The 14,558-nt window shown below is 38.3% G+C and overlaps 1 protein-coding gene across 1 annotated transcript; it reads left to right on the plus strand.

The window, feature by feature from the left end:
- The first annotated feature begins 774 nt into the window (after positions 1–774).
- On the plus strand, positions 775–12,209 carry IFIT1 (interferon induced protein with tetratricopeptide repeats 1). The gene is made up of 2 exons (XM_025396448.1): positions 775–946; positions 10,501–12,209. The coding sequence occupies exons 1-2, from the start codon at positions 942–944 to the stop codon at positions 11,930–11,932; spliced, it is 1,437 nt and encodes a 478-aa protein (XP_025252233.1). The 5' UTR covers positions 775–941; the 3' UTR covers positions 11,933–12,209.
- The last annotated feature ends 2,349 nt before the right edge of the window (positions 12,210–14,558 follow it).

The raw sequence follows: 14,558 nt of genomic DNA on the forward strand, positions 1-14,558 counted from the left end.
CAGGATGGTCTCCATCTCCTGACCTCGTCATCTGTTCACCTCGGCCTCCCAAAGTGCTGGGATTACAGGCATGAGCCACCGTGCCCAGCCAAGAATCATTTTTTACTTGATGACTGAAAATAATAAGAATAATCATCACCACTTACTTGCATGCTTCTATGTGCCAAGTAGTTGCTAACTATTTAAACTCAAATTCCATGAACTGTAGTTGAGGTTGTACTGGAATTTGATTCAGAAGACAGTGTCCATGCTGCAGGAATACAGGGCTCTCTATTCCAAATCATAGCTCCTTGCTTTTACCTCCTGCCTAAGTCATCAGGGGTTAGAAGGCTTTCTAGGTATTGTCCTCTTTCCTTCATTCCTAAACCAGATTGGTTACTTATTTCCATCAAGCTGAAACCAAAAGTAGCAACCAAAAGCCTTATTACTCAATGAAGAGTAGATTTTTAGATTTGATAGTAGATTCCTTCTAAATATAGAAACTGAAAAAAGAGCTACCTCCTTCAATTCTCATTTTTCTGTGTAGTCATCCAGAATCCAGCCACCAGCTGCCACAATAGGCAACAACGGACTGATGTTCTTTAGGGAGGATGCGAATCTGGATCCAAATGCTGGCCAGTGATTGGGTTTCTGCAGCACTAGAAACATCTAGGGTTGCAGGTCTGCAGTTTATCTGTTTTATCAAAACAGAAACAAAGTTTCATTTTCCCCCAAGCAGGAATTCAGCTAGCTTTACTTTCACTTTCTCCTTTCGGTTTCCGAAGTTTCCAACTTGCAAGGACACACCCACAGCTTACACCATTGGCTGCTGTTTAGCTCCCTTATATAACCCTGTCTTGGGGTTTAAACGTAACTGAAAATCCACAAGACAGAATAGCCAGATCTCAGAGGAGCCTGGCTAAGCAAAACCCTGCAGAATAGCTGCCTAATTCACAGCAACCATGAGGTAAGGATTTCTTTGCTTCTCTGCCATAATATCTAAAATTTTTGAAAAAATGATAATTAAATACTATTTCAACAGGTTAGATCTCAGTGAGGTAACGTTTTCTAATTCCTCAATTTGAGTATCTGCTTATGGACTGAATGTGTGCATGCATGTGTGTGCACATTCGCACATACATAAATTGTTTAATTAATGCATTTTTAGTTTGTTAGTGTGAACTTGAGGAAGCTTACCTCATGCTGTAGCCCAAAGAAGGGGAGGGAAATGGGAAAAGAGTTTTGCAGGAAGGGAGAAAATGATCCCAATCTGAGAGATTCCTTCCCATCAGATTCACTTCTGTCTGATCTGGGGAAGGAATGGACAGCTTGCTGGGTAGAGGCATTGCTTTCTGCTGGTTTCTTACCACAGAGAAAAAGCAGGACCCACAAGAATTTGAAAGCCTCAGAGTTGCAGCCTCTCTGATGTCTTGTGGGTAATACAGTGGAGATGTGTTAGGAAAAGCTCACAGCCTTCCTCCGTAGGCTACTGGTCTCACTTTCTGCACTGCTGGCCTCTTACAACAGATTTTCTTAATCAGACTGAGCTTAAGATAAACAGATTGCCTCTTCCCTGGAAAATCCAGGCTCTTGGTATATCCTTGACTGAAGATGATCCACATCTGCTTGGGAAGATCCATATCTTCCTTACCTAAAGGGCTTAATGTGGGAATTCCTCAGCTGATTTAAAAACTGTTACTTAGGCCAGGCGAGGTGACTCACGCCTGTAATTCCAGCACTTTGGGAGGCCAAGGTGAGCAGATCACCTGAGGTCAGGACCTCGAGACCAACCTGGCCAACATGGTGAAACCCCATCTCTACTAAAAATACAAAAAAATGGGCATGGTGGTACTCAGGAGGCTGAGGCAGGAGAATCGCTTGAACCTGGGAGGCAGAAGTTGCAGTGAGCTGAGATTGCACCACTGCACTCCAGCCTGGGCAACAGAGTGAGACTCCGTCTCAACAAAACAAAACAAAACAAAACAAAACACCATTACTTAATACTGATTTGTAAATTTTCCCCTCAATGCTCCAGTGGTCAAAATTTTGAAGGAGTAAAAATTCCAGAAAATGCACATTACGGGCCTATGATGAACCCTCCTCTGTAAACAGATGGAGTTGGTACTGATAATTAAATCATAATAATATTAAATGTTATAAAGGTAGTTCTCACTTTCTGAATTCTTATTAAGTGCCAGCCTGGCTTCTAAAAGTGTTATGTAAATTATTCCATTTAATTCTCAAAAGATACTTATGAGGCAGGAACTTCCACAGTCATGCATCATGTAACAATGAGGATACACTCTGAGAAATTTAGCTGTTAGGCAATTTCATCATTGTGCAAACATCAAACCTAGATGGTGTAGCCTACTACACACCTAGGCTATAAACCTGTGCAGCATGTTACTGTACTGAATGCTGTAGGCAACTGCAACACAATGGCAAGTATTTGTTTATCTAAACATATTTAAACATAGAAATGGTACAGCAAAAGTGTGGCATTAAAATCTTATAGAACCACCACCAAATATGTGGTCCTTTGTGGACTAAAATATCATTATGCAGTGCATGGCTGTATGATCCTGATTTTACAATAAGGAATCTTAGATTTAGAAATGTTAAGATCACATAGACAATAAGTGGTAGCTTTGAGATATGGACCAGGATCTCTACATTCAATGATATTTCATTAAACCTTTAAATCAGTGTTTCCCAAAGGGTGCCAGTGGGGGCTCATGAGATTTTTTCAGATGGCAAACTCGTTTGCTTTTATGTTTTCCTGCTTTTATGTTTATGTCAACATGTACTACAGAAAAAAAAAATATATATGTATATATAATTTGTAGAATTTTATTCAGTTTAGCAATGTAATATTTTATTGTGATAAAATATATGTAAAATAAAATTTATCATTTTAATTACTTTAAAGTATACAATTTAGTAGTATTTAGTATATTCATGATACTACTGTTCAATCATCATCACTATCTAGTTCAAGAACATTTTTCTCACTATGTGGAGAAACTCCATAGCCATTAAGCAGTCACTCCCTACTTGCCCCTTTCCCCAGGCCCCAGCAACTGTTAATCTGCTTTCTGTCTCTGTGGATTTGCCTGTTGTGGATATTTCATATAAATGGAAACACATGCTATGTGGCTATATTGAATTGTTATAATTTTATATTTCCTAAGCATCCCTTTTTGAATATTAAGTTGGACTTTCTCATTCCAGAAGCAGGACTCAGTCACCCTTGACACAGTTTCTAGTTCTTCACCTTTTTCCAGTTCCTCAATGTGATTGATCCAGATATCTGCTTTATAGAACTACCTCCTGGTGACCACTTTCCTATAGCATAGCAGGGTATGACCTATTTGACTTGCCCCCACTGACCTCACCCCCCGGTATGGACCAGGTAGATGTGCTGCGGTGACCACCTCTCAGTCACAGCATGACCCCTTGGCAAAACTTGCACCTGCTTGCTCTAAACCCACCAAATAGAACTTTCAGCAGGAAACCCACCTAGGTAACACCCTGGCCTCCCATAAAGGCTTGGGCCCACATTCCCCACTCGCTGGTTGAGCATGCATGTCCTCAATGGTTCCCCCTTTCCCATTGGCCCTGCAAGGCGTATTGCCCTCTTCTTTCTGGATCTGTAAGTAATAAGCTGCTTCTGTTATTTCATATACTTTTTTTTTCAATTGCCTCCTTTGTATCTCACCTGACCAACACACTCAAACCCAACTTCTTCACGGATCATGGCTTTCCGAGAGAGAGGCTATCTCGGCAGAAATAAACTAAACACATGTCAGGCAAGAACCACAAGGGCATCTGCCCAGTATAAACAAGTTTCCTATAAAAAGGGACACCTAGACATAGATCAGACACTTAGACATTAGGCTATTCATCAAAATAAAGAAATACCCCAAGAAACTCACATTGTAAATATCCATGACCAAATACCCTGGAACTCTTTCAAGTCAGGGCTATAGATTGTAGCCACTCTCATGAGAGAGACCTCAAGACCAAATTAGGAAAAAAAAAAATACAACAGTGACCTTTTGGATCAGTTTTTTTCATTTAGTGTAGTGCTGTCAAGGTTTATCCCTGTTGTGTCATGTATCAGTACTTCATTCCTTTTTGTGGCTACATAACATTCCACTTTAGGGATATATTAACATTTTTCTATCCATCAGTTGGTGAACATGTGGGTTGTTTCCATTTTTTGGCCATTATGTATAGTGCTGCTATGAACATCTGTGTGCAAGTTTTTATTTGAACACCTGTTTTTATTTATCTTAAGTATATATCCAGATGTGGAACATCCAGGAATGTTTACCCAGGAATGTGTCATATGGTAAATATTATGTTTAACTTATTGAGGTACTACCACATTGTTTTCCATAGCAGCTGCATCATTTTACATTTCCACCAGCAATGTATGAGGGTTTCAATTTCTCCACATCCTTATTGTCTTAGTCCTTTTTGTGTTGCTATAGAAGAATACCTGAGGCTGGGCAATTTCTAAAGAAAAAAAGTTTATTTAGCTTACAGTTCCACAGGTTGTACAAGAAATATGGTGTTGGCATCCTCTCAGCTTCTGGTGAGGGCTTTGGTGCTGTGTCAAAACACAGTGGAGAAGGTCAAAGGGGAAGCACATACAAAGAGGGTCTAAACCCAGGGGGCATCCTGACATTATAACAACCCATTCTCAAAGGACTAATCCATTCCCCTAAGAACCAATCCAGTCTCATGAGAATGAGAATTCACTCACTGCTACTAGAATGGCACCAGGTCATTCATGAGAGACCTACCTCTATGATCCAAACACATCCCACTAGGCCCTACCTCCAAAATTGTGACACTAGAGATCAAATTTTAGTAGAAGATTTGGTGGGGACAGTCAAACTGTATCAAAACCATAGCACTTGTCAATACTTGTTCACCTATTCTCCTTTTTTAAAATTATCATTGTAGCCAACTTAGTGGGTGAGAAGTGATATCTCATGGTTTTGGTTAGCATTGTTTTAGTGGCTAATGATGTCGAGCATCTTTTCATGTGTTTGCTAGTCCTTTGTGATTATTCTTTGGAGAATTGTCTACTCAAGTCCTTTGCTCATTTTTAAATTGGGTTGCTTGTCTTCTTGTCGATGAGCTATAAGTATACTTACATATATTTCTCCATACATGAGTAATCACACACAAACAAATATATAAGGATTTGGTTCTTTATAAAACAAAAAATAGGGTAGTGTTTTGGACACTTCTTTACAATTCACTTTTCTTGATTAACTGTATCTTATGAAAGTCCATCAAACTCAACTAGTTTTGATCTAATTCATGTAGTCTAGTGGCTACATAATATTCTATGGTATAGATATACTTAATTTATTTAACCATTTCCTGTTAATATTTCCAGTTTGTTGCTAATATATACAGTGTTGGTAATGAATATTCTTGAGCATACATCCTTATGTACTGGTGATTTTTTTCTGGGAGATAGATTCTGAGGAGTGGAATTACTTTGTTGAAGGAAATATAATTTTACTGACTATCATTAATTTTAATTTTGATTTTAAAATTAAATTTTTAATTTTAATTACTTTAAATTTTCATGACTATCATCCGATTGATCTTGAAGGCCATAATAATTCATGGCTTCAGAAATTGTGTCCTCATCCATTTAAACTCTTGCCAATCTGAGTGGAATAAAGTTATAAATTATTGCTTCTTTAATTTGCATTTCTCTAATGACTAGAGGCTAAGGCATCTTTTTTGTTTTTATAGAGACAGGGTCTTACTGTGTTGCCCAGACTGATCTGAAACTTCTGACCTCAAGCAAATCTCCTGCCTTGGCCTCCCAAAGTGCTAGGATTATAGGCATGAGTCATTGTCCTGATCCAGAGCACTTTTTTTTCATATTTATTGGCCATTTATATTTGCTCTTCTACCAATTATCTATTCATATAGATTTGCAGTGGTCTGTTGAACTATACCAATTTGCAAAACACTTTATATATTACAAATGAGAATCTTCTCCATATTAAAAACATTTTCCATATTTTTATTATTTTTCTATTTACTTTGTTTAGAGCACCTTTGCCATAAATAAATCATAAATTGTTTCATTATGGTAAAACATATATAACATAAAATTCATAATTTTAACCATTTTAAGTGTACAGTTCTATGACATTAAATACATTCACTTTATTGTGCAGCCATGACCACCATCCATCTCCAGAAAATTTTCATCTTCCTAAATTGAAACTCTGTACTCATTAAACAATAATTTCCTATTCCCTCCTCCCCCAGTGTGGAGGATCAGTCAGAGTGATGGGAAAAACTATAGGGAAAGAATGCAAACCTTCTGAAAGGTCAGAAGGTTCTGCAGAGCCCTGGAGGAGAATAGCTGAAGGCAGCTGTTCTATAACCCTGAGGCAGAGGGCAAGGAGTAGGTACAAGGCAGTGTGGGGGAATTTATCTTAAACAGGCTTGTTTACTTATAAATGTTAATTACCTACAGGTTATGTTGGCTCCAGGTTTTCGGCATTGTGCCTGCACTGAATAAAAGTAAGCATCTCCAGCTTCTCGGAGATGTTCTCTGGCCATTAGAGCCAGGCAGTCACCTCGCTGCTTTTACACTGCATACCTGTGTCTGAGTACTCATTTCATCCGTCAGCCAGGGTCTGCGGGACAGACCCGGCACCCCAGTCCCTGTTAATCACTGTTCTACTTTCTGTCTTTATGAATGTGGCTACTCCAGGTACCTTATATAAATTGAATCATACAATATTGTACTTTTGTGGCTGGCTTATTTCACTTAACACAATACCTTCAAAGTTATCCATGTTGTAACATGTATCAGAATGTCTTTTCTTTTTTAAGGCTGAATATTCCATTGTATGTATATACCACATTTTGTTTATCCATTCATCCATCAATGGACACTTAAGTTGCTCCTGCCTTTTGCTGTGTGAATAATGCTGCTATGAATATGGACAAAAAAGTATCTGCTTGAGTCCCTGCTTTCACTTCTTTTTGGGTATAAAACCAAAAGTGGAATTGCTGGATCAAATGGTAATTCTATGGCTAATTTTTTTGAGGAATTACCATACCATTTTTCACAGCACTTGCCCCCTTTTACATTCCTACTAGCAGTGCACAAGTGTTTCCATTTCTCTAGATTCTCACCGATATTTGTTATTTCCTGGTTTTTTTTTTTTTTTTTGGTTTTTTTTTTTTAAATAATAGCTAACCTAACAGACATGAAGTGGTATCTCATTGTGGTTTTTATTTGCATTTCACTAATGATTAGTGATATTGAGCACCTTTGCATATGCTTATTGGCCATTTCTATATTTTCTTTGGGGAAATGTCTATTTAAGTCCTTTGCCCATTTTTTTAATCGTCGTTTTTTGTTGCTAAGTTGTAGAGTTTCTTTATTCTGTATATTAATCCCTTATCAGATACACGATTTGCAAATATTTTATTTCATTCTGTGATTTGTCTTACCATTCTGTTGATAGTATCCTTCCATGCATAAAAGTTTTTAATTTTGGTGAAGTCCAGCTTAACTATTTTTACTGTTATTGCCTGTGGTTTTGGTATCATATCTAACGAATCATTGCCAATTGCCAAATACAATGTTGTGAAGATTTTTCCTTCAGTTTTCTTCTGAGTTTTATAATTTTAGGTCTTACATTTAGGTCTTTCATCCATTTTGAGTTAATTGTTATATATGGCATAAAGCAAGGGTCCAATTTTACCCTTTTTCATCTGTATATCCAGCTTTCCCACATCATTTATTGAAAAAACCATCCTTTCCCCATTAGATGGTCTTGACATTCTTACTGAAAATCATTCCACCATTGTTATGGACTGAATTGTGCACTCCCAACCCACCCCTACCCAAATTCTTACGTTAAAGCCTTAACCCTCTTATGTTGAACTGTTATTTGAAGATAGAATCTAAAAAGAGGTAATAAAGGTTAAATAAAATCACAAGAGCAAGGCCTTAATCCAACAGAGCTGGTATCCTTAGATACCAAAACTCACTCTCTTTCTCTCTCTGCCACCGAGGAAAGGCCACTTTAGGATGCAGCAAGAAGGAGCCATCTGCAATCCAGGAAGATATTCCTTGCCAGCAACCAAATTGGTTGTCACCTTCATCTAGGACTTCTAGCCTCCAGAACTATAAGAAAATTAATTTCTGTTGTTTAAGACATCCACTCTGTTATATTGAGTTATGACATTCTGAGCTAACTAATACAGCCAGATAAGTAAGGGTTTTTTTTCAGGGCTTTCTATTCTATTTCACTGGTCTATACATCTGTCTTTATGTCAATGCTGTAATATTATGATTACTGTAGCTTTGTAGTAAGTTTTGAAATCAGAAATTGTGAGACATCTAACTTTGTTCTTCTTTTTCAAGATTGCTTTGGCTATTTGAGATCCCCTGAGATTTCATATGAATTTTATGTTGAATTTTTCTATTTCTGCAAAAAATGTCATTGGGATTTTTATAAAGATTGCATTGAATTTGTAGATCACTTTGAGTAGTATTGGATAGTATTGACATCTTAATATTATGTCTTCTAATCCACTAAATGTCTTCTAATCTTCTAAAGAACAGAGGATGTCTTTCCATTTATTTATAGCTTCTTTAATTTCTTTTAGCAGTCTTATAGTTTCCAGTGTACGAGTCTTTTGCCTCCTTGGTTAAGTTTATTGCTAAGTATTATATTCTTTTTGATGCTATTGTAAATGGGATTGTTTTCTTAATTTCCTTCTGGGATTTTTTAATTGTTACTGTATAGAAATATGACTGATTTTTCATGTAGATTTTGTATCCTGCAGTTTTGCTGAATTTATTTGTTAACGTGTAGAATCCTTAGAATTTTCTATATATAAAATTATGCCATTTGTGAACAGAAATAATCTTACTTCTTCCTTCCTTTCCAACTTGGATGCCTTGTATTTCCTTTTCATTCCTAATTGCTCTGACTAGAACTTCCAGTACTACGTTGAATAGAAGTGGTGAAAGCAGCATCTTCCCTCATTCCTGATGGTGGAGGAAAAGCTTTCATTTCTTCACCATTGAATATGATATTAAGTGTAGGTTTTTCATATATGGCTTTAATTGTGCTGAGATCATTCCCCTCTATGAGTAGTCTGTAGTCTGTCGAGTGTTTTTTTCATAAAGGATGTTGAATTTTGTCAAATGCTTTTTCTGCGCCACTTGAGATGGTCATGTATTTTTCCCTTCATTCTGTTAATGTGATACATTACATTGATTAATTTTTGTATATTGAACTATCCTTTTATATGAAAGTCTCCATTTAGATGACTTTTTTTTTTTTTTTTTGAGACTGAGTTTCACTGTGTTACCTAGGCTGGAGTGCAGTGGTGCAATCTCAGCTCACTGCAACCTCTGCCTCTCAGGCTCAAGCGATTCTCCTGCCTCAGCCTCCCAAGTAGCTGGGACTACAGGCATGCACCACCATGCCCAGCTAATTTTTTTTTTTTTTTTTTTAGTATTTTGAGTAGAGACCGGGTTTCACCATGCTGGTCAGCTGGTCTCAAACTCCTGACCTCAAATGATCTGCCTGCCTCAGCCTCCCAAAGTGTTGAGATTACAGGCATGAGCCACCTCGACCAGCCTATATGACATTCTTGAAATGACAAAATTACAGAGACGAAGAACAAATTAGTGGTTACCAAGGATTAGGGGAGTAAAGGTGAGGAGGTGACAGATGTGACCATAAAGGGGTAATATGAGGGATATGTGGTAGTGAAGAGTAGTTTCGTTTCTTTATCAAAGTGGTGGTCTCATAGGTTTACTCAGGTGAAAAAAATGACATAGCACTATACAAAAGCATTGTTGTACCAATGTCAATTTTCTAGTTTTGAACTATTGTATTATAGTTGTGTAAGACAGAATCACTGGAGAAATTGGGTGAAGGATACACTGGATCTCTGTACTGTCTTTGCAACTTTCTGTGAATCTATAATTATTTCCAAGTAAAAAAATGAAAAAAATTAAAACCCTGGTCAAATATTCTCTCTGTCATATGATCTTAATTTGTTGCATTCCATGCAGAGTAAGGTCCTAAAGTCAATGTTTCCTAAGGTTCTGCATTTCTAACTGACCTCTGTCCTAATTATCTTAATATTAAAATAAGAAACTCTCATATAGCATATAATATGCTCTCAGTGCTTTACACATATAAGTTTACTAATCCTCACCAAACCCAGTGTGATAAATACCATCATTATCTCCATTCTACAAATAGGACTCAAGTACAGAATAGTTACTTGGCTGGAAATTGCTCTAGCTAGCCTATGAAGCCAAGCAAACAATATCAACAGTCCATGAATAACTTAAAAATACATTAACTTTAATGAAGTCTAAGTAAGTGTGACCCTTTCAAGGATAAGTACTAAAATACAAGGTGTCTTATCTGATGTTTTTCTTCTGGCTGTTCCTCACCTAACAAAGAAAATCTGTTTTTGCTTTTACAGTACAAATGGTGATAATCATCAGGTCAAGGAGAGTCTGGAGCAATTGAGATGTCACTTTACATGGGAGTTATTCATTGAAGATGATGAAATGCCTGATTTAGAAAATAGAGTCTTGGACCAGATTGAATTCCTAGACACCAAATACAATGTGGGAATACACAACCTACTAGCCTATGTGAAACACCTGAAAGGCCAGAATGAGGCAGCCCTGAAGAGCTTAAAAGAAGCTGAAGACTTAATGCAGAAAGAACATGCCAACCAAGCAAGTGTGAGGAGTCTGGTGACTTGGAGCAACTTTGCCTGGGTATATTACCACATGGGCAGACTGGCAGAAGCCCAGGCTTACCTGGACAAGGTGGAGAACATTTGCAAGAAGCCTTCAAATCCTTTCCGCTATAGAATGGAGTGTCCAGAAATAGACTGTGAAGAAGGATGGGCCTTGCTGAAGTGTGGAGGAAAGAATTATGAGCGGGCCAAAGCCTGCTTTGAAAAGGCGCTTGAAGGGGACCATGAAAACCCTGAATTCAGCACTGGGTATGCGATCTCTGCCTATCGCCTGGACGGCTTTAAATTAGCCACAAAGGGTTACAGGCAGTTTTCTTTGCTTCCCCTAAGGCAGGCTGTCAGTCTAAATCCAGACAATGGATATCTTAAGGTTCTCCTTGCCCTGAAGCTTCAGGATAATGGACAGGAAGCTGAAGGAGAAAAGTACCTTGAAGAAGCTCTGGCCAACATGTCCTCACAGACCTACGTCTTTCGATATGCAGCCAAGTTTTACCGAAGAAAAGGCTCTGTGGATAAAGCTCTTGAGTTATTAAAAAAGGCCTTGCAGGAAACACCCACTTCGGTCTTACTGCATCACCAGATAGGGCTTTGCTACAAGGCACAAATGATTCAAATCAAGGAGGCTACAAAAGGGCAGCCTAGAGGGCAGAATAGAGAAAAGATAGACAAAATGATAAGATTAGCCATATTTCATTTTGAATCTGCAGTGGAAAAAAAGCCCACATTTGAGGTGGCTCATCTAGACCTGGCAAGAATGTATATAGAAGCAGGCAATCACAGAAAAGCTGAAGAAACTTTTCAAAAACTGTTATGCATGAAACCAGTGGTAGAAGAAACAATGCAAGACATACATTTGCAGTATGCTCGGTTTCAGGAATTTCAAAAGAAATCAGAAATCAATGCAATTATCCATTATTTAAAAGCCATAAAAATAGAACAGGCATCATTCATAAGAGATAAAAGTATCAATTCTTTGAAAAAATTGGTTTTAAAGAAACTTCAGAGAAATGCATTAGATCTCGAAAGCTTGAGCCTCCTTGGATTTGTCTACAAATTGAAAGGAAATATGAATGAAGCCCTGGAGTACTATGAGCGGGCCCTGAGACTGGCTGCTGACTTTGAGAACTCTGTGAGACAAGGTCCTTAGGCACCCAGATATCAGCCACTTTCACATTTCATTTCATTTTATGCTAACATGTACTAATCATCTTTTCTGCTTACTGTTTTCAGAAACATTATAATTCACTGTAATGATGTCATTCTTGAATAATTACATCTGATAAAATATTAGTTGCAGTCAACAATTAGTGAAACAATGTGTGTGTGCATGTAAGAAAGAGAGAAATCATTTGTATGAGTGCTATGTAGTCAAGAAAAAATGTTAGGTAACTTTGTAGGAAATAAAATATTGGACTTACACTAAATGTTTAATTCATTCATTTTATTGTGAAATAAAAATAAAATCCTTAGCTCCTCCATCAACTGAACAGACCCTTTTGGCCAAGGAGACCCCAGAAACCTTAAAAACTAAGTTTCCCAACCATGACGAGATGAGAGATCATTCACACCTCATTATATTCCCTCCCTTGCTAACTGCCATTGGACTTTTTCCAATGAGTTAAACAGAAACCCATGGAAAACAAAGAACAGAAGACTCACTCCTTGGCTGACTTCACCTAGCTCACTCCACCTAGCACCACGGCCAGTCTCCCTTCCCCTCTTGCGGGTTCCACATGACAACTGATCAGCCTTCCCTCCTGATAAGTGACCACCGCCCACAGACTGGTTCTGGCCAGTCCATGGAGGCTGCACACAGGGTGCCTCAATGTCCTTTGTTTCACCTTTTGACATATGAAGCCTAATTTTGCTGCATTTTAATGTTAAGTCTCCACCATAAAGTGAACACAGAATGCTTGTAACATACATGCTTGTGTACCACTCTTCTGTGACTGCTCCTCATGAACATTCATAGCCCCCTATAACCTGTTAAATATGTGTGTCCAGCCAACCTACCAAGCATAAAACTTCTGTAATACCCTCCCTCACTCCAAGAGCCTGCTTTTGGTTGCTATGGTAGGCTGTTTCCCAGGCTGCAGGTTGTGGGAGAGGAGGCTGCAGTGGCTCATGCCTGTAATCCCAGCACTTTGGGGGGATGAGGCAGGACATCACCTGAACCCATGAATTCAGGAGCAGCCTGGGCAACGGCAAAACCAACCATCTCTACAAAAAATGCAAAAACTTAGCTGGGTGTGGTGGCGTGCAACTGTAACTGCAGTTCCAGCTACTCAGGAGGCTGAGGTGAGTGGATTGCTGGAGCCGGGGAGTTTGAGGCTGCAGTGAGTCTTGCCACTGCACTCCATTCTGGGTGATAGAACGAGACCCTGTCTCAAAAAAAAAACACAAAAAAAGTTTTCTCCAAATGTACACTGCTTGTGATTTTATGTCAACATCATCAACAAATAGCTTTCAGTGCAAGAAACCAAAAGTACTGTAATACACAGGCAAATATTCTTCCCAAACCTCATGCTGTTTACAATCTAGTGAGAAACACAGATAGCAGTACACAGTCAATTAAAGGTTAGCTTTCTCCATGAAGATGTTTCAGGTTTAATTCAACGTGAAAGTGTTCCAAGGAGTTTATCTTGTTTTATGCCATTTTATTTGAAGCACTATTTACTAAGTCATTTGCTGATATTAATCTAGTTAAATCAAGAAATATTACATGAAAGGTTGCTAAATAATCAGAGATCATTGGTAACAATCACCTTTGATTATAAATAATCACATTTTATTGAAAGGCAATGCACAACACATAATATTATAAGAAGGAAAAAATAAAGAAGCAATGTTTTTGAGCTTTCGTTCTTGTATATGTTTTAGGGGAGAATATATTAGCTTCCTGTAGTGGCTGTAAAAAATTACCACAAATTTGGTGACTTAAAATTTCACAGATTTATTATCTTACAGTTCTGGAGGTCAGAAGCCTGAAATGGGTTTCAATGAGCCAAAGTCAAGGTATTGACACAGCTACACTCCTCCAGAGGCTCTAGGCCTTTTCCAACTTCCAGAGGCTGCCTGAATTATTTCACCCACCTTCAAAACCTACAGTGTAGTAGCTTCACATCTCTCTCTCTCTGCTTCCTTCTTCACATCGCCTTCTCTCCTCTGACTCTCTTGCCTCTTTCTTCTAAGGACCCACCAGGTCCACCTGGACAATCCAGGATCATTGCCCCATCCCCACATCCTTGATTAAATAACATCTGCAAATTCCCTTTTGCTATGTAAAGTAACATGTTCACAGGTTCTAGAGATTTGGTCATGGATACCATTGGGGGGGCATTATTCTTACTACTACAGAGCACCCCAAGAAAATCTCCAAATTTTGGGCTTCCAATCCATTTTGCTTCAATTATTTAATATTGTTACTCCTTCCAGTAGATACTGATTTCATCCATTGTCCTGACAGAGATTATGGCACATCTCAAATTAAATGCTAAATTTTCACTGGAAGTACATTTTTTGCTTCAACTTTTATTTTAAATTCAGGGGTACATGTTGAGGAGGTTCAGGTTTGTTACATAGGTAAATATGTGCCATGGTGGTTTGCTGAACAGATCATCCCATCACCAACATATCATCCCATCACCTAGATATTAAGCCCAGCATCCCTTAGCTGTACTTCCTGATGTTCTCCCTCCCACCAACCCCACCTCCAACAGGCCCCAGTGTGTGTTGTTCCCCCCTGTGTCCATGTGTTCTCATCATTCAGCTCC

The sequence above is a fragment of the Theropithecus gelada genome, chromosome 9 (assembly GCF_003255815.1).
Source record: "Theropithecus gelada isolate Dixy chromosome 9, Tgel_1.0, whole genome shotgun sequence".
Taxonomy (NCBI): domain Eukaryota; kingdom Metazoa; phylum Chordata; class Mammalia; order Primates; family Cercopithecidae; genus Theropithecus; species Theropithecus gelada.